Source organism: Balaenoptera physalus, assembly GCF_965194825.1.
Source record: "Balaenoptera physalus genome assembly, chromosome: 3".
Classification (NCBI taxonomy): domain Eukaryota; kingdom Metazoa; phylum Chordata; class Mammalia; order Artiodactyla; family Balaenopteridae; genus Balaenoptera; species Balaenoptera physalus.
In genome coordinates, this window is record NC_138890.1 from 121,922,604 (window position 1) to 121,944,903 (window position 22,300).

The 22,300-nt window shown below is 36.1% G+C and overlaps 1 protein-coding gene across 8 annotated transcripts in view; it reads left to right on the forward strand.

Annotated features, from left to right (window-relative positions):
• LOC309658531 (survival motor neuron protein) overlaps positions 1 to 22,300 on the forward strand; it is a 259,347-nt gene that overhangs the window by 16,250 nt on the left and 220,797 nt on the right. For 3 of the 8 annotated variants that reach the window (XM_082457354.1, XM_082457352.1, XM_082457353.1), the window contains exons 4-9: positions 564 to 764; positions 914 to 1,069; positions 2,546 to 2,626; positions 3,738 to 3,848; positions 13,446 to 13,496; positions 21,346 to 21,371. In XM_082457354.1, coding sequence (XP_082313480.1) covers positions 564 to 764; positions 914 to 1,069; positions 2,546 to 2,626; positions 3,738 to 3,848; positions 13,446 to 13,493 — 597 coding nt within the window. In that variant the 3' untranslated portion in view covers positions 13,494 to 13,496; positions 21,346 to 21,371. Of the gene's footprint in view, positions 1 to 563; positions 765 to 913; positions 1,070 to 2,545; positions 2,627 to 3,737; positions 3,849 to 13,445; positions 13,497 to 13,902; positions 17,856 to 21,345; positions 21,372 to 22,300 lie in introns of those variants that run through there. The other 5 variants (XM_082457356.1, XM_082457355.1, XM_082457357.1 and 2 more) reach the window with 4 other exon arrangements.

The following is a 22,300-nucleotide window of genomic DNA, read 5'->3' on the forward strand; positions in this document are numbered from 1 at the left end:
CTGAGAGGTACCCTTTTTTTTCCTTCAAAAATCCTAAAACTGTTAATACCTGGGGACCAGATATTCTGGGTAGAGTCATTTCTGCTATTTAAAACAGTCCACATAGAGGCTAATTATTTTGGTGTCTCATTAGTTGCTTTAGTTTCATCATTACCAAGGGGGAAGAGAGCTGATGTTTGATAAGCACGTGCTATGTGCTGGGCTAGCGTACTGGACACTTTACATGTTTCCCCTCCTTTCTGTTCTTCACAACAAATATGTGAGGCAGATTATACTACACCCACTTAACAGATGAGGAAAATAAGACTCAAGGAGATTAAGAAACTGGTCCATGATTATATAAACGGCAGGACTATGTCATGTTATATTTATATTAGAATTCAGATTTCTGTGGTTTTGGCCCCAAGTTTTCTCACTATAACATTCTGCCTCCCAGAACAGTTAACTGGAGACTATCCCCTCCACCCCCAACCCTACCCCACCCAAACAAGATTATAGTTTACCCTCTTTTAAAGAAATGTGTGTGTGTGTGTGTCTGTGTCTATCTTTGGTTTCTTTTATAGTGGAAAGTTGGTGACAAATGTGCTGCCATTTGGTCAGAAGATGGCTGTGTTTACCCAGCTACCATTGCCTCGATTGACTTTAAGAGAGAAACCTGTGTTGTCATTTACACTGGATATGGAAATAGAGAGGAGCAAAATCTGTCTGATCTACTTTCCACAACCTCTGAAGTAGCTAATAATATAGAACAGAATGCTCGGGAGGTAAGGATAAAAAAATGGAATTCTTGGAAGCAGAAACTAGATGAGAAATTAAGCAGTAAAACTGGTTGTCAGTTTGGTCCACTGAAGCATTATATTTTTCTTAATGATGCCTTTATAACAAAAATACATGTATTTCTTTCTCTTAAAAGAATGAAAATGAAAGTCAAATTTCAACAGATGAAAGCGAGAACTCCTCCAGGTCTCCTGTAAATAAACCAAATAGCATCAAGTCAAAAGCTGCTCCATGGAACTCTTTTCTCCCTCCACCACCCCATATGCCAGGATCAGGTCTGGGACCAGGAAAGGTAAACTTCTACCCAGAAAAGGTTTTCCAGGGAATAGTTAATATAGTATTGGAACATTCAGCCCCTCCATTAAGTGAATTGTAGCTTTTCTCACGAAACTTTTTTTTTTGGCTGCGCCCTGCAGCTTGCAGGATCTTAGTTCCCGGACCAGGGATTGAACCCGGGCCACCTGGACCGCTAGGGATTTCCCTCATGAAACTTTCGTAGCTTTCCATAGATGTTGTAAATACATACCTGAGAATTCTTTGAAAAGGAAATAAGATAGTAATGCAGAATAGTTTATAATGAAAGCCTTTCCTAACAATTTTTATAGAGTATTAGGTATATTAGAGTAATAACCAACTTTTGGAGATTGACATATATACTGTACTATGTGTAAAATAGATAACTAATAAGAACCTACTGTATAGCACAGGGAACTCTACTCAATGCTCTGTGGTGACCTAAATGGGAAGGAAATTGAAAAAAGAGAGGATATATGTACATGTATAACTGATTCACTTTGCTGTACAGCAGAAACTAACATAACATTGTAAAGCAACTATACTCCAATAAAAATTAATTAAAAAAAATAGTTTAGCAAACTTAAGTTTGAAAGTATAATATTTTATCATCAGCTGGATGTTGTGCTGTAGTTCCCTGTGTCACTTGTATAAGGTATATAAAAATTGGAAGAGAACACAATATTTACATCTGATACAGGTGAAATCCAAAGAAGCTCCCAGACTGTTTCGTAGAGCAAAATGTAAATACTGTTTTTATTCATGGTTCTTTTGGTTATCAGTAGCAAATCAACTTAAACAAAAAGGATTTTTAGTTTGGGTTATATCATGGAATCCAAGTCCCTGTCCAGTAGTTTTGTATAAAGCATTGATTTCTTCAGGCAGTGATAATAATAAAGATTTTTAAAATCAAGCATGACATTAAAACTTTTCCTTAGAATTCCCTGTTGAGAGCTTCCTTGTTGAGGTTTATATTCTATTACATTTTTCAGAATGGTCAGACCTCTTAATTTATATACATAACGAACATGCTTCATTGGTCTCAGGGGGCTGATTTCTCTTGTTAAGTGAGAGACACTAATTTTTATAATATATGCTCTAAATTAGCATATGTAATTGAAAGGACGTCCAATAGATTATGCAATTTAGTTAATGAAATTGCGGGAGATATGGTCTTTTATGATGGAAATGTCTTGCTGAGTATACGGTCTCTGATTTATTAGGTAATTTTAAATTTTTCTTACTTTGGCTTTACTGTCTGAATGTCTACATAGAAAGGAAACGAGAAAAATCTATATTTATGAGTCTGTATGACTTCAGCATTTGGTACGTGAAATTCTATTTAACCTTTTTGATATGAATAATATAGATATTATTCTGGGCAATTATTTCGATTCTTTTGACATTGAATTCTTTTTTGCTCTTTACATATTGAAACTGTTAAATTGGTCTTTCTTTGAAATGTTCTTTACAGCCAGGTCTAAAATTCAGTGGCCCGCCGCCACCACCACCCTTCCCGTCATGCTGGCCGCCTCCATTTCCTTCTGGACCACCAGTAAGTGCAAAAGAATTCAGATTAAACTTTGCTTTCTTACACAGTTTGGGATTTAGCAGAACATAGGTAGTTCGGAAATGTCACAGCCAAGTTCTGATGGGTAAAAATTTGGACTAAACTTCAGGGTTTTGTTTTTGTTTTTTGGGTTTTTTAAAACTTATTTTTGGCTGCGTTGGGTCTTCGTTGCTGTGCGCGGATTTTCTCTAGCTGTGGCGAGCAGTGGCTGCTGTTCCTTGCGGTGCCCGGGTTTCTCTTTGCGGTGGCTTCTCTTGTTGCGGAGCATGGGCTCTAGGCACGTGGGCTCAGTAGTTATGGCTCGCGGGCTTTAGAGCGCAGGCTCAGCAGTTGTGGCACACGGGCTTAGTTGCTCCGTGGCATGTGGGATCTTCCCCGACCAGGGCTTGAACCCGTGTCCCCTGCATTGGCAGGCGGATTCTTAACCACTGTGCCACCAGGGAAGTCCCAGGGTTTTTGTTTTTAATGACCTTCTGCTACCCAGACTCAGTCCTCTTATAGCCTATATTATTCATCCTTCCTTCCTGGCAGCAGTATCTCATTCTAAGGGAGATAGCGCCTATCCAAAAGGATTTAATTACACCGTACCTTAAGATTAATGTTTTACCCTTCCAGGCATGGTCTGATCACGTAGACTGTCCAGATATCTAATGGCAAACTTTTAGATATCAATAATAGGCAAAATACAAAGACACTTTTTGGCAGACTGTGTTGGGGTGGGGGCAGTGCAGATGTTCTAGCCAGAACTTTTACTTGAAACGCTGTGTGGGTGTTTTTTGAGGAAAACCATAGAAGTATTTATCCTTGGTTTTTACCTATAGCTTCATAATGGCACAGAAAAATAGGTCTAATGAAAGCAAAATGTTTAAATATTTTATGTGACCTGTTGCCTTTTGATTCTTGTTCAATTTAATTTTATTGGTCTCTTGTTGTTACTGGTTGGCTTTCTCCAAATCCCAGATTTTTAAAAAAATTTTAACTAGGAGATGGAATGTAGGAAAAGATACAACTAACATCCAGCATTCTGTACATAAAATAGGTTTCCAGACCTTATGTTTTTGTCTACTGATTTTAAAGTATATCTTTCTCTTTCCAGATAATTCCCCCACCACCTCCCATATGTCCAGATTCTCTGGATGATGCTGATGCTTTGGGAAGTATGTTAATCTCTTGGTACATGAGTGGTTATCATACTGGTTACTATATGGTAAGTGATCACTCAGCATCTTTCCTGACAGTCACTTTGTGGTTTTGTGACTTTGTTTCGTTTGTGACTAAAAAGTGGTTTCTTATGTTAGGTATATCCTAAGAGTTGAAAACTATAGGCAGGTTCAGTTCCAGACCACTGCAATGAAGTGAGTGTCACAATTAAGCAAGTCATGAATTATTTGGTTTCCTAGTACATATAAACGTTATGTTTACACTATACTGTATTCTAGTACGTATGTAATAGCATTATGTCTTAAAAACAGTGTACATACCTTAATTTTAAAATATTTTATTGCTGAGAAAAGCTAGCTACTATCTGACAACACAGGGTTGCCCCAGCCTTCAATTTGTGCAGAATACAGTATCTGCAAAGTACAATAAAACAAGGTATGTCTGTACCTTACAGTTTTAAACAATACAGCTATCTAAGGCTAAAATTACTCTTGTATTGTCCCCACTAAGTACAGTTGTAGTGCATTTAAAAATCTTTCATATTATTAGGTTATTTTTATTACAGTTGGCCCTCTGTATCCATGGGTTCTGCACCCATGCATTCAACCAACTGTGAATGTTCGAAGAAAAAAAATTCCAGAAAGTTCCAAAAAAGCAAAACTTGAATTTACTGCATGCTGACAACTATTTACATAGTATTAGATATTATAAGTAACCTAGAGGTGATTTAAAGTATATGAGAGGATGTGCATAGGTTACATGCAAGTACTGTGCCATTTTATATAAGGGACTGGAGCATCCGCAGATTTTGGTGTTCAGTGGCAGGGCGGGATGGGGGTGTATCCTGGAACTCATCCCCCATGGCTATCAAGGGACGAATGTGTACATTTTCTAATTTAATGAAACTTTTTCTAAATTATTTTCCAATCTCATTAGTCTTTCTGTTTTGATTTGAAATAAAATGGGTTGTAGGAGATGGAAAAAGAAAGGCTAATACCCCCCACTCCCCCAGCGCCCCCCCCCCCAAAAAAAAGGAAAAGAAAGACCAAAAAATAGGTTATTTTTGTGCACAGTGAAAGTCTGGTGTGATAAATGCCAAACTGGACCTTAGGGACTGAGGCTCCAAACTTCTCGTTTTATGCATCCATCTGTTGCAGACATGTTCTATTGTAATTTAGCAGGAAATTTTAAAGTTTTTTAAAAATGAAACTAATATGGCATGCTAAGATTATGATGTGATACTTGAATTTTTAGTTAACTAATATATAGAAGAAACTAAACAACTGACTTGAAGATGTAATTATTTTATAAGTATATCATCTGTACATTCCTCCACCAATATTCTTACTTTAAAGCTACTCTTCAGCTGTTGTATAACCCTGATATATTTGTACGATATGATGAAGTTCCCCTTTTAATGACCGAAATGATAATGGAAACTAAATTAATAGTTCGTAATGTGTTTTGAGACCAGTCATCTGACAACTTTCTAAGTTTCCCCCTTCTGCACTTCAAATTTCTCTGCATGTTTTCTGTAAATTATGAAATATAGTCGTTTCTCGGTATCTGCAGGCGATTGGCTCCAGGATCCCTGCAGGTACCAAAATTCAGGGATGCTCACATCCCTTATAGAAAATGGCATACTACTTGCATATAACCTACACACATCCTCCTGTCTACTTTGAATCATCTTTAGATTACTTATAATACCTAATACAATGTAAATGATATGTAAGTAGTTGCTGGTGTGTAGCAAATTAAAGTTTTGCTTTTTGGAACTTTCTGGAATTCCTTTTTTCTAATATTTTTGATCTGCAATTGGTTGAATCTGCAGATGTGGAATCTGTGGATACAGAAGTCCAACTGTATTTTGAAAAATAATTATATGTAAAGTATTGGCATAAGTTATGTTTATTTTTAAACTTTTTAGACAGGAAAGATAGAGGGGGCAAAATTCATCCATAGTTCTAGTACCCAGATGCACCATATTTTGCCTTGTTTTCAGGTTCATATTATGCAAACGTTCATGGCTTTGTTTGGTTGTTGTTGTTAGTGTAAACTTTTTATTGAAATATGCAAGCAGAAGAGTACACATATTAGAAGTCTACAGATTGATGAATTTTCACAAAGTGACCACATTTGTGTAATCAGCGCTAATATCAAGAAAAAGACCACAATCCTAAAGTTTCCTTTTATCCCCTTCCAGTCATTACCAATGCCTTTCCTAAGGGTAACCCTTTTCCTGACTTATAATGTCATCAAATTTTTTAATTTTGTGAATAGAATCACACATATACTCCTTTATGGCTGGCTTATTTTGCTCAGCACTTTGTGAGATTAATCTACATTGTTGTGTGTGGTTGTAGCTGTATTTCATTCCATTGTATACATATACCATAATCTGTTTATTCATTTTAACCGTTGATGGACATTTGGTTTGTTTCCAATTTGGGGCTATTAAATATTTTTAATAATTAAGCTTTATTAAGATACAATTTACATGGTATACAGGTCACCCATTTAAAGTGCACAGGTCAGTGGTTTTAGTTTTTATTCACAATTATGTAGCCATCACTATAATCGATTTTATTTTATTTAATTTCATTTTGTTTCGTTTCATTTTGTTTCATTTCATTTTATTTGTTTTTGGTCACACTGCACGGCATGTGGGATCTTAGTTCCCTGACTAGGGATTGAACCTGCGCCCCCTGCATTGGAAGTGCAGAGTCTTAACCACTGGACCGCCAGGGAAGTCCCTACAATCAATTTTAGAATAATTTCATTATCTACCCCCCAACCCCAAGAAAATCACAAACCCTCATTTTCCCCAACCTCCCAGCAGTAGGCAATGACTAAACTACTTTTTATCTTCTTTTGGATTTGCCTATTCTGGACATTTTGAATAAATAGAATCGTACTGTATGTGATCTTTTGTGTGTATCCTTTTTCACTCAGCATAATATTTTCTAGATCCATCTGTGTTGTAGCATGTATCAGTACTTCATTTTTTATTGCCAAATAATACTCTGTTGTGTATACCACATTTTATCCATTTGGGTTGTTTCCACTTTTTGGCTGTAATGAATAATGCTGCTACGTACATTCGTGTACAACTTTTTGTGTGGATGTACGTTTTCATTTCTCTTGGGTATATACCTAGGAGTGGAATTGCTGGATCACATGGTATGTGAAGGTTCAGCTTTGGTAGGTAACCAAAACAAAATACAAGTGTGTTGTTGTTTTAATAATTTCAGACTTACAGAAAAGTTGCAAAAATAGTACAAGAATTTCCATGTGTAGGTTCCCCAAATGTCAACTTTTTACCCCTTTAGGTTTCTCATTCTCATTCATTTCATTTTTCCTTCTCTCTCCTCTCTCTTTCTCTCTCTTTCTCTGTATCTATCTATATTTTTCCCCCCGAAGCTATTCAGAATCAGTTGCAGATACGATGCCCCTAGCATTTAAATACACTATGTATTTCCGGAAAGCAAGAACATTCTTTTGTATAATCACCATATAGTTATCAAATCAGGAACTTAAATCGATTAATACTGATACTATGATCTTATCTACTGTCCTTATTCAAATTTTACCAGTTGTCTTATGAATGCCCTTTACAACAAAAGAAGGTTGTTTTTTTAATCTAGAATTCAGTCCAGGGCCACATGTTACCTTTTGTTGTCATATCTCTTTAGTCTTACATGACTGACTTTTTAAATATAGTTTTGTCCTCATACCATTTACATTGTTTTGTATCCTTTAAAAATATATATTTGTTAATTACAAGTGATAAACGTAAAACCTTGTAAATTTTTCAAAAATTAAAGGTGAGACAAAAATCCTGTTGGTGACCAAAGGCATGCCCATAAATTGGGAGACTGAGATTGACATATGCACACTACTATATAAAAAATAGATAACTAATAAGAACTTACTATATAGCACAGGGAACTCTTATTCAGTACTCTGTAATGACCTATATGGGAATAGAATCTAAAAAAGAGTGGATATATGTATATGTATAACCTGATTCACTTTGCTCTAGAGCAGAAACTAACACAACATTGTAAATCAACTGTACTCCAATAAAAATTAAAAAAAAAAAAAAGCCAGGCCCAGTGTCTACCCTTCTCCAGAGGTCACCACTGATACTAGTTTGCCGTATAGCCTATCAAAATCTCTTTCTCTGTGTTCAGGTATATATGAGTGCTCATAAGAAATGTATTGTTTTTATGTTCATCTTTCTATATATAAAGACATTCTATAAGAATTTAGTTCAGGATTTCCCTGGCAGTCCAGTGGTTAGGACTCCAAACTTCCACTGCAGGGGGCACAGGTTCGATCCCTGGTTGGGGAACTAAGGTCCCCCCATGCCCCGTTGTGCAGCCAAAAAAAAAAAAAATTTACTGACCATTTACTTCAACTATATTCTTTCTAACTTCCCTGGTGATCACATCATTTCTCTCCTCCGCTTCATAGACAAACTTCTTCCAAAAATTACCTCTAGTTGTCCTCTTTACTCCCTTATCTCACATTCTCTTCAGGCCTGTCACGTAGACTTCTGTCTTTCCTACTGTATTGAGATTTTTTTGTTTTTAAAGATTTTTTAAAAATTAATTAATTAATTAATTTTTGGCTGTGTTGGGTCTTCGTTGCTGCGTGCCGGCTTTCTCTAGTTGCAGTGAGCGGGGGCTACTCTTCGTTGCGGTATGCGGGCTTCCCATTGTGGTGGCTTCTCTTGTTGCGGAGCACAGGCTCTAGGCACGCAGGCTTCAGTAGTTGTGGCATGTGGGCTTAGTTGCTCCACAGCATGTGGGATCTTCCCGGACCAGGGCTCGAACCCATGTGCCCTGCATTGGCAGGTGGATTCTTAACCACTGTGCCACCAGGGGAGCCCTGTATTGAGATTTTACCTCCAGATTGCTGACTCAGTGGTCAGTTCTCTGCTTTATGTCTCTTACCTGTCAGCAACATTTTAATATATTTGACTACACTTTTGAAAGACTTTTTTCTCCTGCCTTCAGTAACACGTTTTAATCTACTAGTCTTATACCTTCTTCCTTGGCTGCTCCTTTTAGACTCCTTTAACAGCTTTTTCTCCTCTACCCAATATCTGTGTGTGATTCCTTATGCCCAACCCATAGCCCCCTTCTCTTCTCTAACTATAAACTTTCACTAGGTGACCTCATCTGCTCTAGGACTTAAAATGGCATGTCTGTACTGGAAGTTCTCAGATGTCTAGCTCTGAATTTGAGACTTCTTTATCCAACTGCCTGTTTTCCCTCACCACATGAATGTCTGTTAGGTACATCTCAAATCAAATATAGCCAAAACCGAACTGTCAGTGTTATTTCATACACCTCTATTCCCACAGCCTTTCCATCTCAGTAAGCAGTGACATTGATGCACTGCCAGCACCAGTTTCTCAAGCCACAAATGTGGAATTAGCATTGATTGATTCCTCACTTTCCTTCGCTTTTTATAACCAATTTGTAAGAAAGTTCTGTTGACTATTTCCATACAGATCCTGAATCAATGCACTTTGATTTTTCTCCACTAATACCCATTCAAGATACTGTCATCTCTTTTTTTAACTGGGATATATTGGATTGGCCAAAAAGTTCGTTCGGGTCCCCATTTCTTTTAATTGCATGGATGTACCACGTTGTGCTTATCCATTCATCAGTTGATGGACATTTGGGTTGTCTCATCTTTTTGGCTACAATGAATAATTCTGTTACCAACATTTGTGTATAAAATTTTGTATGGACATATGTTTTCAGTTTTCTTGGGTATGTATTTAGGCGTAGAATTGCTGGCTCAAAAGATCGCTGTAGCGGAACCATGGTCAGGGAGCTAAGATCCCACATGCCTCTCGGCCAAAGAACCAAAACATAAAACAGAAGCAATATTGTAACAAATTCAATAAAGACTTTAAAAAAATGGTACACATCAAAAAGAAGTCTTTAAAAAATAAATAAATAAATAAAGTGACTGCACCATTTTATTATAACCACCAGTGATGTGTGAGGGTTTCTGTTTCTCCACATCGTCACCAACACTTACTATTGTCTCCTTGTTTGATTATAGCCATCCTAGTGGGTATGAAGTGATACGTTATTATGGTTTTGATTTGCACTTCCCTAATGACTAAATGATGTTGAGCATCTTTTCATGTGCTTGTTGGCCATTTATATATCTTTTTTGGAGAACTGTCTATTCACATCCTTTGCCTATTTTTTAAATAGGTTGTTTGTCTTTTTGTTGATGAGTTGTAATAGCTCTTTGTATATTCTGGATAAGACATCATTATCTCTTACCTTACTGCAGCAGATCCCAAGTATTCTTTTTGCTTACGAAATTTCATGTCCCATCCTGCCAAATCCATTCTGAATACAGCAGCTAGAGTGATATTTTATTTTATTTTATTTTTTCAAGTATTTATTTATTTATTTGCATGGGGTCTTAGTTGCACCATGCGGGATCTTTAGTTGCACCATGCAGTCTTCTTAGTTGCGGCATGTGGACTCTTCTAATTGCAGCATGCATGCAGGATCTAGTTCCCCGACCAGGGATCGAACCCGGGCATTGGGTGCATAGAGTCTTACCCACTGGACCACCAGGGAAGTTCCTCCACACTCTTCTTACTCAGTACACTCCTGCAACACTGGCCTCTTTTCTTGCTCATGTCCAGATTTATACCTTCTTCTGGGCCTTTGCATTCGTTATTCTTTAGTCTGGAAAGCTATTATCCTGTATTTCACTTGTCTGGCTTCTTACTCAGATCTCAACTGAAATTTCATCTTCCTGATTAAGCTAGAAGTGATCTGCCCTCATTCTCTATTATATCACCCCACTTAGATTCTCTGTGTGTAATTTATCGTTCTTGGTATGATTTTCTTCACCTGTTTATCTGTCTCCTTCTAGTAGAATGTGAGCTCCACAGGAGCAGGGACCTTGTCTGTCTTATAACCTTGGATCTTTAGCATCTGGAATAGTGCCTGGTTCATAGTAAGTCTGGTTCAGAATAAGTTCATCATTTGCTAAATGTTGAACATTAGCAAGTTTTTCCTCTGGTAATTAGAAAACCATTCTTATATATAAAGCTTCTTGCAGATTATTTCCTTATGACATCTGGAATTATCATTATTGGGTCAAAAAGTATAAACATTTTATTTTAGTTTAGTTTTTAAACATTTTAGTAGCTTTTGATACTGTTGACTGCCTTTCCACAATTCTTTCCATGTGTATTGCCACTGGCGCAACTTGAAAATGTTTGTTTTACCACAGCCTTAAATAGTTATACACCTTATTGCTTTCTTCTTTGATAACTCTAGCAGCAGTTAAAAAATATGAGTGTTCTAACGTTTCAGAATATATTTGATTTGAAGGATGACCTGGATGAAAATTAAAGTTGGTTAATTGTACTCATAAACATTCATATTTCACATACTTGATTGTACTGTTATTAAAACCTAGCAGATTTTCAACAGACTTTGAACTCTAGTTCTAACCATCAAAATGCAGATGTTTCTGTTTCTTTTGTGAGTTCAAGCAACAGTTCCTAGGAAAGCAGCCTTGTCCAGTATATTTGCCACAAATTCAGGGCTAAGCTATGATTAACTTGTTCCGGAGAAATGATCTTTACATTTTGCAGTATTATTTGTATATCTGCATAAATTAAAATATAAACCTATGTTCATATTCAGAAGTGTAAACAAATTGCCATTCCTAGATCTTGCATTTTTGTCTCTTGGAAATTTTTACCATTAAAAAGAAGAAGCTACTGTTCATTGTCATGTTTTCCAATAGCTTATGTGTGTTTTAGAGAGCGTTGCCTTCAGGTAGCGATTCTTAACCATTGCTCCACAGAAGCATACATGATTGACAACTTTTCCATTACTAACCTGTTCCCATAAGAGCAGCCAGACAGGATTTGGGTCTAGCTCTTAACCTATACATTTTTCTTTTTCTAGAAGTCCTAGCAGAATGCAGATGAATGAGAGTAATGTTATTGAAATAGCACAGGCTCTAACTTTGGTACTTATTAGTAACAGATCCCCTTTAATACATCTTGTGGCCTCAGATATAGATTAATAGTGAAGTCGAAAGCTAGTATATATGTAGGGAAGGATAGAAGGCATTGAGGCCAGAAGAGAGAAGAGAGGAGTAGGACATTTGTGCTAAGTATAACCAGGAAAAACAGTAAATATTTGAGTCTTGATTTTTTTTTTTTAACTTCTAAAGTATTTTTGTCTAGTGAGTACTGGTTTTTAATGGTTTTATTTTAATAAATGAGTATGACACATTATATATTTTATTTGACAGAAAATAGGATATAAGTTGGCTTAGGAACATCTTCAGACTTAGTGAAAGAAGAAAACTTTCTTAATTGCAGCCTAATAATTGTTTACTTTGGAGTCACTTTTAAAGTACATTTGAAGGCTGTAGACTTATTTTCTGATGATATTTTGTTAAAGAGAATTAATGAAATGTCTTATGTGAAACAAAATGTTCACTTCTGTATAAAATGTGTGTTCTGTTTTTTTTTTAACATCTTTATTGGAGTATAATTGCTTTATAATGTTGTGTTAGTTTCTGCTGTATAACAAAGTGAATCAGCTATATGTATAATATATCCCCATATCCCCTCCCTCTTGCGTTTCCCTCCCACCCTCCCTGTCCCTTAGGTTGTCACAAAGCACCGAGCTGATCTCCCTGTGCGATGCAGCTGCTTCCCACTAGCTAGTTATTTTACACTTGGTAGTGTATATATGTCAATGCTACTCTCTCACTTTGTCCCAGCTTACCCTTCCCCCTCCCCGTGTCTTCAAGTCCATTCTCTATGTCTGCGTCTTTATTCCTGTCCTGCCCTTAAGTTCATCAGAACCTTTTTTTTTTTTTTTTTAGATTCCATATATATGTGTTAGCATACGGTATTTGTTTTTCTCTTTCTGACTTACTTCACTCTGTATGACGGATTCTGGGTCCATCCACCTCACTACAAATAACTCAATTTTGTTTCTTTTTATGGCTGAGTAATATTCCATTGTATATATGTGCCACACCTTCTTTATCCATTCATCTGTTGATGGATACTTAGGTTGCTTCCATGTCCCGGCTATTGTAAATAGCGCTGCAATGAACATTGTGGTACATGACTCTCTTTGAATTCTGGTTTTCTCAGGGTGGGATTGCTGGGTCATTTGGTAATTCTATTTTTAGTTTTTTAAGGAACCTCCATACTGTTCTCCATAGTGGCTGTATCAATTTACATTCCCACCAACACTGCGAGAGGTTTCCCTTTTCTCCACACCCTCTCCAGCATTTATTGTTTGTAGATTTTTTGACAGTGGCTACTCTGACTGGTGTGAGGTGATACCTCATTGTAGTTTTGATTTGCATTTCTCTAATGATTAGTGATGTTGAGCATCCTTTCATGTGTTTATTGGCAATCTGTATATCTTTGGAGAAATGTCTATTTAGATCTTCTGCCCATTTTTGGATTGGGTTGTTTGTTTTTTTGATATTGAGCTGCATGAGCTGCTTGTACATTTTGGAGATTAATCCTTTGTCAGTTGCTTCTTTTGCAAATATTTTCTCCCGTGTTCTATGCTTCTAAATTCCTTTATTTTCCTTACAGGGTTTCAAACAAAGTCAAAAAGAAAGAAGGTGCTCACATTTCAATTAAGGAGTAAGTCTGCCATCATTATAAAAGAGAATCTTACTTTTTTATAAATTTTGTAGTTTGTAGAAAATATATGTTTAAAAATTGAAATACTGAAAAGTAGAAAAGTTAATGTAAAACAATATTAAAGACGTTTTGATGCAAAAACTATTTGATGAAAGATTGATCTAAATCCCCTCTAGAATTCTCATGATGTCAAAGTATCATCTCAGCAAATACTTGTTGGTTGGTTGTATTGAAAGGAAAACATACCTTTATAATAAAGAGATCCTTAGAATCAGAGGTGAAATTTTGCGTCACTGTAATCAGACAGTCAGACTTGCTTTTTCATTTGAGATGCATGAAATACACTGTATTACCTATGAAGTGTTATGGTCAAAAAAGTTTAACTGGAATTTAAACAAACCTTTAGGATCTACTTTCCCATTTATCAGAAATACTGGGGATAGAGCAACAAGTTAAATGACACCACAAAAGAAATGATCAGAGAGGTCCAGAACGTGGAATGTTGTAGAAGATAACTGGCCTCCTTTCTTCAAAAAGTCACTGTCATGAAAGAAAAAATGACATGGAGTGGGTAACTATTCCAGATTAAAAGTGACTTGAGATATAACAGCCAAATACAATGTGGCATCCTTCATTATTCATTAGACCCTGGTTTTGAAAAGCTATTTATAAGAGACTTGGGGGTTGAGGAAATTTGAATATAGACTGGATTTTAAATGATATTAGATAACTATTGCTAATTTTATGAGCTGTGATAAGGGTGTTGTAGTTTCTGGAGAATGTCTTTAAATTTGCATACTAAAGTATTTAGAAGTGAAGTGTTACAGTGTTTGTAATACATTTCTAAATGATTTAGAAAAATGTATATATGTATGTGCATGAAGCATATATGGCTGTTATTGAATCTAAGTGGTGTTCATATGGATGTTCTCTGTATTATTTTTTTCTATTTTCTGTGTGTTTGAAAAGTACATAAGAAAAATGTTCAGTATTTTTAACTAAATTAGTAAAATCTATGTGTCTATTATTGTATTCCCTTTCTACATATTATTTTACACTTTTGGTCCATATTCATCCATATTTTGATGTTTGTCATCAGTATTTTGTGCATGTGTGTGTGTATATATATCCCCACTTAATATCACATTTTTAATGTTTTTACATATTCTTTCTATCAACTTGTTTGCCTGTATGTTATGCCGCTGTTCCTTTAGTTCAGTAGCTTTTGGCATTCTCAATAACATTAGTAAATACCTTCTTATATGTAGTACTCGATTCTATTCTGTCATAACGTTAGGGTAACTTTCTGTGTTGTGACTATTTAATAAAAGGTTGTGGACATTATGATTCTTAGTGGATGTTTCCATGTTGCCTTGAAAAGCAAATTTCAAAAAACATCTTTTCAAAATCTATGCATTCCTGGGAGGGATATTTTTTAAATTATATAAATCCTCACATTTAAAAGTGTAGTTACCTGTATCTCATTCTTTGATTAAAGTTGGTTTTATTCAATTGAAGTTCTTCAGCTAGGTTATTCAGCTAAGTCTAAAGAGAATAGAAAAACTAGGCAGGGGATGAATTGGGCTGAAGTATTCCAGGCAGAGAATGCACAAGCTAGAAGCATTAAGGCAGTGTGTTTCAAGGCCTAAGGCTAGCCCAAATGTCATACCACTGTTATCCGTTCTCCATCCATGTAAGTTCCCCTCTTTGAATCTGTTCTCTGCTTATTTCTATTACATAGCTTTTCACAGTATATTATCTTTATTGTTTATATATCTGTCTTTCCTCTGTCATTAGAGGCAAGGCACTACATCTCATTCTTCATCATGTCTACCGTATCTGGCACGGTTTTTTGAAGTCTAGAATGGGCTTAGAGCACAGATTGAAGGAAATGTCAAAGAAGAGAGAAAATGAAGTCAAAACAGCTTGTTTTCTGGCTTTCACTGTAGTAATTGTCCTTGTGGTTATGAAGAATCCTAGATGGAAAATTCCATGGTCTGTACCTATATTCAGAAGATAGGCAAATAGAAGGTGAGATGCCATATTTGAAGAGTACCTTCATTAAAGGATCAGCCAGAGATTACTTTATCTGAGTCATGTTGTAAGTTTAGCTTCTCTGTATGGTTGCCATTAACAGAAATAAACTACAGGGTTAATGGTTATGAACTTAAGTTATGTGTTGTTTGAAGCTCTTGGTGAATGGAAAACAGTGAATTCAGTTCAGAAATAAAATTCTGAAAGTTTAACCAAAGCAAGTCCTGCTTCTGCAGAAATCCATGTTTATATATAGCAATCAGTAGAAGACATTCAGTATTCAGGTATTTCACAAAATACTTGGCGTTTTATCATTTTTATGTATGAATTGTGGCCTTTCAAGAGGATTCAAGAACATTTTTACATTGCTCTCATTTTTTTTTCCAAATACTTCTTTCGAGGTTAATTTATATACAATAAAATGCACAGATTGGGACTTCCCTGGTGGCACAGTGGTTAAGAATCCACCTGCCAATGCAGGGGACATGGGTTCAAGCCCTGGTCTGGGAAGATCCCACATGCTGCGGAGCAACTAAGCCCGTGCGCCACAACTACTGAGCCTGCGCTCTAGAGCCTGCGTGCCACAACTACTGAAGCCCTCGTGCCTAGAGCCCGTGCTCTGCAACGAGAAGACACCGCAATGAGAAGCCCGCGCACCGCAACGAAGAGTAACCCCCTCTCACCTCAACTAGAGAAAAGCCTGCACGCAGCAATGAAGACCCAACGCAGCCAAAAATTAAATAAATAAATGAACCTTTTTTAAAAATGCACAGATTTAAAGTGAAGAGTTTGATCAGTTTTGAGAAGGTATACCATTGTTACTACATCAAGATAAAAGAACATTTCCCTCAGTCCAGAAGTTCCTTTGTACCCGTTTCTAGTCATTCACCACACTTACCTATCCTGGCAATCACCATTCTGACCTCTGTGAACAAAGATTAGTTTTACTTAGTTTAGAACTGCAATCATACAGTATGTACTCTTTTGCACAGGATTGTTTTAAATTATTATTACTTGTGGGTTCAGCTATTGTCCTGAGATTATATATGTAATATATTTTGAAGACACCAAGTAATATAGTTGGAGAAGCTTTTGGAGAAACTAATTTCTTTTCTTTCTTTCTTTTTTTTTAAATTTTTGTTAATGGAAGTATAGTTGGATTTACAGTGTTTTAGGTGTACAGCCAAGTGATTTCAGTTATACATATACATGTATGTATACCCATTCTTTTTCAGATTCTTTTCCATTATATGTTATTATAAGATATCGAATATAGTTCCCAGTGCTATACAGTAGGTCCTTGTTGTTTATCTGTTGTATATGTAATAGTGTGTATCTGTTAATCCCAAATTCCAAACTTATCCCTGTTCCCCCTTTGCTTTTTGGTAACCATAAGTTTGTTTTCTATGTGAGTCTATTTCTATTTTGTAAATAAGTTCATTTGTATCATTTTTTTAGATTCCACATGTAAGTGATGTCATATGATGTTTGTCTTTCTCTGTCTGACTTACTTCACTCAGTGTGATAATCTCTAGGTCCATCCATGTTGCTGCAAATGGCATTACTTCATTCTTTTTAATGCCTGAGTAATATTCCATTGTATATGTATATACCACATCTTCTTTATCCATTCATCTTTCAATAGACATTGAGGTTGCTTCCATGTCATGGCTATTGTAAATAGTGCTGCTATGAACATTGGGGTGCATGTATCTTTTCAAATTAGAGTTTTCTCTAGATATATGCCCAGGAGTGGAATTACTGGATCATATGGTAGCTCTATTTTTAGTTTTTTAAGGAACCTCCATACTGTAGGAGAAAGTAATTTTCTGAGCTTCAAAGTTCTGATCCTTTCATTACTAGTTATTGTGACACATAAATTGACCTTTTACATTTTAAAATGGCATATAATTTAGAGTTGAGCTGCATTCCACTTTAAATAAAGCTTGGTTTCTAGGCAGAAGAAGAAAGATGTGAAGCAGTGTACCTGAATATTAATGAGTCTTTGTGTTTAGATAAATACTTCTGGTTAAGAGTAAATAAAATCTTATTTTATATATATATATATAAAAAGATAGCATAACTACCTTGTTTGATACCACTCAGTTGTTAGTTAGGGGAGCAGGGATTTGATTTGAAATTTGTTTGCTTACAAACTTCATGTTTTTTCCAGTTAAGCTGCTGATCTGGCAAGTTGTACGTTGTTTGGTAAAATTTGGACTCTTTAGTTTCCCTACTCTTGCCATTACCTGTAGGTAGAATTTTGACTTCTAGGATGTTTGTTTTACTTTTACTGTAAAATTTATAATAAAAATTTAAATTAAATTTGTAAATAAAAAATCTTACTTTATAGAACTTGGTTTCAGTAGACTCTTAGTTCTGTGTTAGTTGGGTTTTTATTGTAAAGGAAACTAGAAACTCACATATTTTTCTTCCCTTTACAAGTAATAATAGCTATATTTTTTGAATGATTACTATGTGTTTCTAGGCATTGTTATTTCATTGAATCTTAATAGCACTCTCAAGGTAGTTACTATTGTTATTCCCAAATGACTTGCTTTGGACCACATAATAAGTGGTAGAACTCTGTATGACTTCAGAACTCTCTCTCCAGCTCTTAGCCCCCCAGCAACTGCTTCTGCCAGGCTCTGTGGAGTCTTGTCCTACATGTGCATAATTTAGCATCTGGGCAAGGACCTAAGTGGAAATCCTACACAGATTTCTGGGGCTCCTTCTCTTTAAGTCCCTCCTCTCTAGACCTTACCTCCTCAAATTCCAGCTGCCTTATTCCAGAGCCTAGACTCCAATCTCCGTTTCTTCCACCCACCCAGGAAGAACAGTACTCTCTACTCAGGCTCCACCTTTCATGCTGCAGTTTGGAAATTGTGTCCAGCCAAAGGAGGTGAATGCAAAGCTCACCTGTTTCCCTTTCTCAAGAATCTCACCCTGTGCTCTCTGTTGCCCAATGCCTGGAAACAGTTGCATCATAAATTGTGCCCAGTTTTATAACCTATCACAGGAAAACAAGTACACTACCAGCTATTCCTCCTATTTTTAAACAAACGTTTTATCTTTTTTTTTTTTTAAACATCTCAATGGCTATGATTTTAAACTTTTTTTGGCGGGGGGGGGGATTGATTGATTGATTGATTGATTGATTGATTGATTTATGGCTGTGTTGGGTCTTCGTTTCTGTGCGAGGGCTTTCTCTAGTTGCGGCAAGTGGGGGCCACTCTTCATCGTGGTGTGCGGGCCTCTCACTATCACGGCCTCTCTTGTTGTGGAGCACAGGCTCCAGACGCGCAGGCTCAGCAGTTGTGGCTCACTGGCCCAGTTGCTCCATGGCATGTGGGATCTTCCCAGACCAGGGCTCAAACCTGTGTCCCCTGCATTGGCAGGCAGATTCTCAACCACTGCACCACCAGGGAAGCCCTATCATTTTCTTGAATACTTGGTTGGATGGCACAATTCATCGCATCACCTTTTCATTTTGGAACAATTAATTTTCAGTTGTTGGATGATTTCTTAAAGATTAATCTGTTGTGATGGTTAAAACAAAATGTGCTAAACAATGATATTACACTCTATCTCTTAAGTACATAAGGTTCATATGCCAAATTTGGGGTTATTGGTGTGTGTGTGTGTGTATACTTCTCTGTGACAGTAGTAGGTCTATTTTGGGCTTTTTTTGTTTGTAGTTCCATAGAATTATTTTTGTGAATTGTTGATTAGTTTCATGTATTGGGCCTCAGAATCTAAATAGTGCTGTAGATCATCATATGTTGTCATATTGCTTCCCCAAAAGAATAGTTACTAAAGCCCTCATCCTTTACACTTGTCGTTATTAGAGTATCTACTTGTTATAGTTTATTTAAATTATTTCTTTCTCCATCGTTATTCATGTTATAAAATAAAAGTTCTAAAATAGTTTGAATCAGTTTTTGAACATTATTCAGTTTATTCTTTTAATTCTTTCTGTGTGTGTGTTTTTCTTAAACTACATTGTTGCTTGTTATGTATAGCAATCTGATAGGAAAATATATTTAAATGAAAAAAGTAAGGTGCAGAACTGTGTGTATTATGCTACCTGCCATTTGTGTCAATATGCATTTACATGTATGCATGTATGTGCGTTGATTATCATCTCACGGCTATAGTCTAGTTGCTACTGAAGAGGGACTGGAAGACACAGGGAGGTGAGGGAAACCTCACAGTGTACCTTTTTGTATTTTTTCTACTTTTGTGCTGTGTACATTTACTGACAGTAAAAAAATAAATATATAATTAAGTTAAACTTGGTAAGATATTGATAGATCATCTTACTCCTTTAAATTATTTTTCTTAATATTTTTTTATTGAAGTATAGTTGATTTACAGTGTTGTGTTAATTTCTGCTGTACAGCAAAGTGACTCAGTTATACATAGATATAGTCTTTTTTTTTTATTCTTTTCCATTATGGTTTATCATAGGATACTGAATATAGTTCCCTGTGCTATACAGTAGGACCTTGTTGTGTATCCATTCTATATATAAAAGCTTACATCTGCTAACCCCAACCTCCCACTCCATCCATCCCCCAACCCCCTCCCCCTTGGCAACCACCAGTCTGTTTCTATGTCCGTGATTCTGTTTCTGTTTCATAGATAGGTTCATTTGTGTCATACAGTAAGTCCCTTACATACGAACCTTCAAGTTGCAGACTTTCAAAGATGTGAATGTGCCCCTCTATGCCAGCTGCTGTACTGTACTACTGTGCTTTTCAAAGTACTATACTGTAAGATTAAAAATGTTTTATTTTGGGGGACTTCCCTGGTGGCACAGTGGTTAAGCATCTACCTGCCAATGCAGGGGACATGGGTTTGAGCCCTGGTCCAGGAAGATCCCACATGCTGCGGAGCAACTAAGCCTGTGCACCACAACTACTGAGCTTGCGCTCTAGAGCCCGCGAGCCACAACTACTGAGCCTGCACACCACAATTATTGAGGCCACGTGCCACAACTACTGAAGCCCGTGTGCCTAGAGCCCATGCTCCGCAACAAGAGAAGCCACCGCAACGAGAAGCCCGTGCACTGCAATGAAGAGTAGCCCCTGCTTGCCGCAACTAGAGAGAGCCCGCAGGCAGCAACGAAGACCCAACACAGCCAGCCAGCCAGCCATACATACATACATACATACATACATACATAAACATATTTTTTTAAGTTTTAGTTTTATTGTTTGTTTTTTATGTATAATTTGTATGAAAAGTATTATAAACCTATTACAGTACAGTACTATATAGCCGATTGTGTTAGTTGGGTACCTAGGCTAACTTTGTTGGACTTACAAACAAATTGGACTTACAAACACGCTCTTGGAACAGAACTCATTCATTATGCAGGGGACTTATTGTATTTTAGATTCCACATATAAGTGATATCATATGGTATTTGTCTTTCTCTCTCTGACTTACTTCACTCAGTATGATACTCTCTAGCTCCTTACATGTTGCTGCAAATGGCATGATTTCATTCTTTTTAATGGCTGAGTAATATTCCATTGTATATGTGTACCACATCATCTTTATCCATTCATCTGTCGATGGACATTTAGGTTGTTTCCATGTCTTGGCTATTGTGAATAGTGCTGCTGTGAGCATAGGGGTACATGTATCTTTGAATTATGAACTTCACAGTATACTCTTTTGTATTCTATTTTTGTGCTGTGTACATTTACTGATGATAAAAAATAAATAATATGTAATGAAGGTACACTTGGTAAGCTATATCTATCATCTAACTCCTTTAAACTTTTTTATTTTTCCATTTTTATAGGTAATTCGTATAGTGCTTTATAATAGGTAAGTACTCTTTCCTCAGTATTTCTTGGAGAACACTTCATATCAGTATGTAAAACTGTCTTGTTTTAAACATTTGCAAGATATTCTTATATATAGATTTGTACCATACTTATTTGATTGAGCTCTTACGGATGGAAGTTTAGGTTGCTTCCAGTTGTTTGCTATTTAATACTACAGTCCGTGTTCTTTTACATAATTCTTTTTGTCTGAATACATCCTTAAGATTATCTAAATAGATTGAATTAGAATCAAGAATTAGATTCTAGAATTAGAACTCCTGGATTGAAGAAGATACACATTTATCATTTTAAAAGATTTTTGCCAAATTGCTCTCAGTAGAGATTGTATTAATTTCCATTTCCACCAACATTGTATGAGAGTCGCTGTTTCCCACAGTCTAGCCAATAATTTATCAGACCTTTGGATCTTTGTCAGTCTAATAGTTGGAAATGATTGTCTCATTGTGTTTATAATTTATTTATCTTATTATTGTGAAGTTCACCTTTTCTTGTGTTTAAGAGAACTGTGTATCTTTTCTGAAAACTTGAGAAACATCACCTTTGCCTACTTTTCAACTGGGATGTGTGTTTTTCCTTTTTGATTTGCAAGAATTCTTTGTGATATGAGTTGCAAATACTTTTTTCCTAGCTTGTCATTTCTTTTGGCCTTGCTTGTGGTTGTAGTGGTTGTCATTTTGACAGAAATATTTGCTTTTTATGTAGTCATAGTGCTTAATTTTCATATAGTCAGAATCATCCCGCCTTTTCAGGCTTTTCTTCTAATGCTTCTACTGTTTAATTTTTTTCCTGTACCTATATGGTAATTTTTCCATTATCATTTTAGATATTTGTGCTTACTTTCTCTTTTCAACTTTTGCTTATAAATTTTTATCTACAGATGATCATTATTCATAGAGTCTATATTTGCAA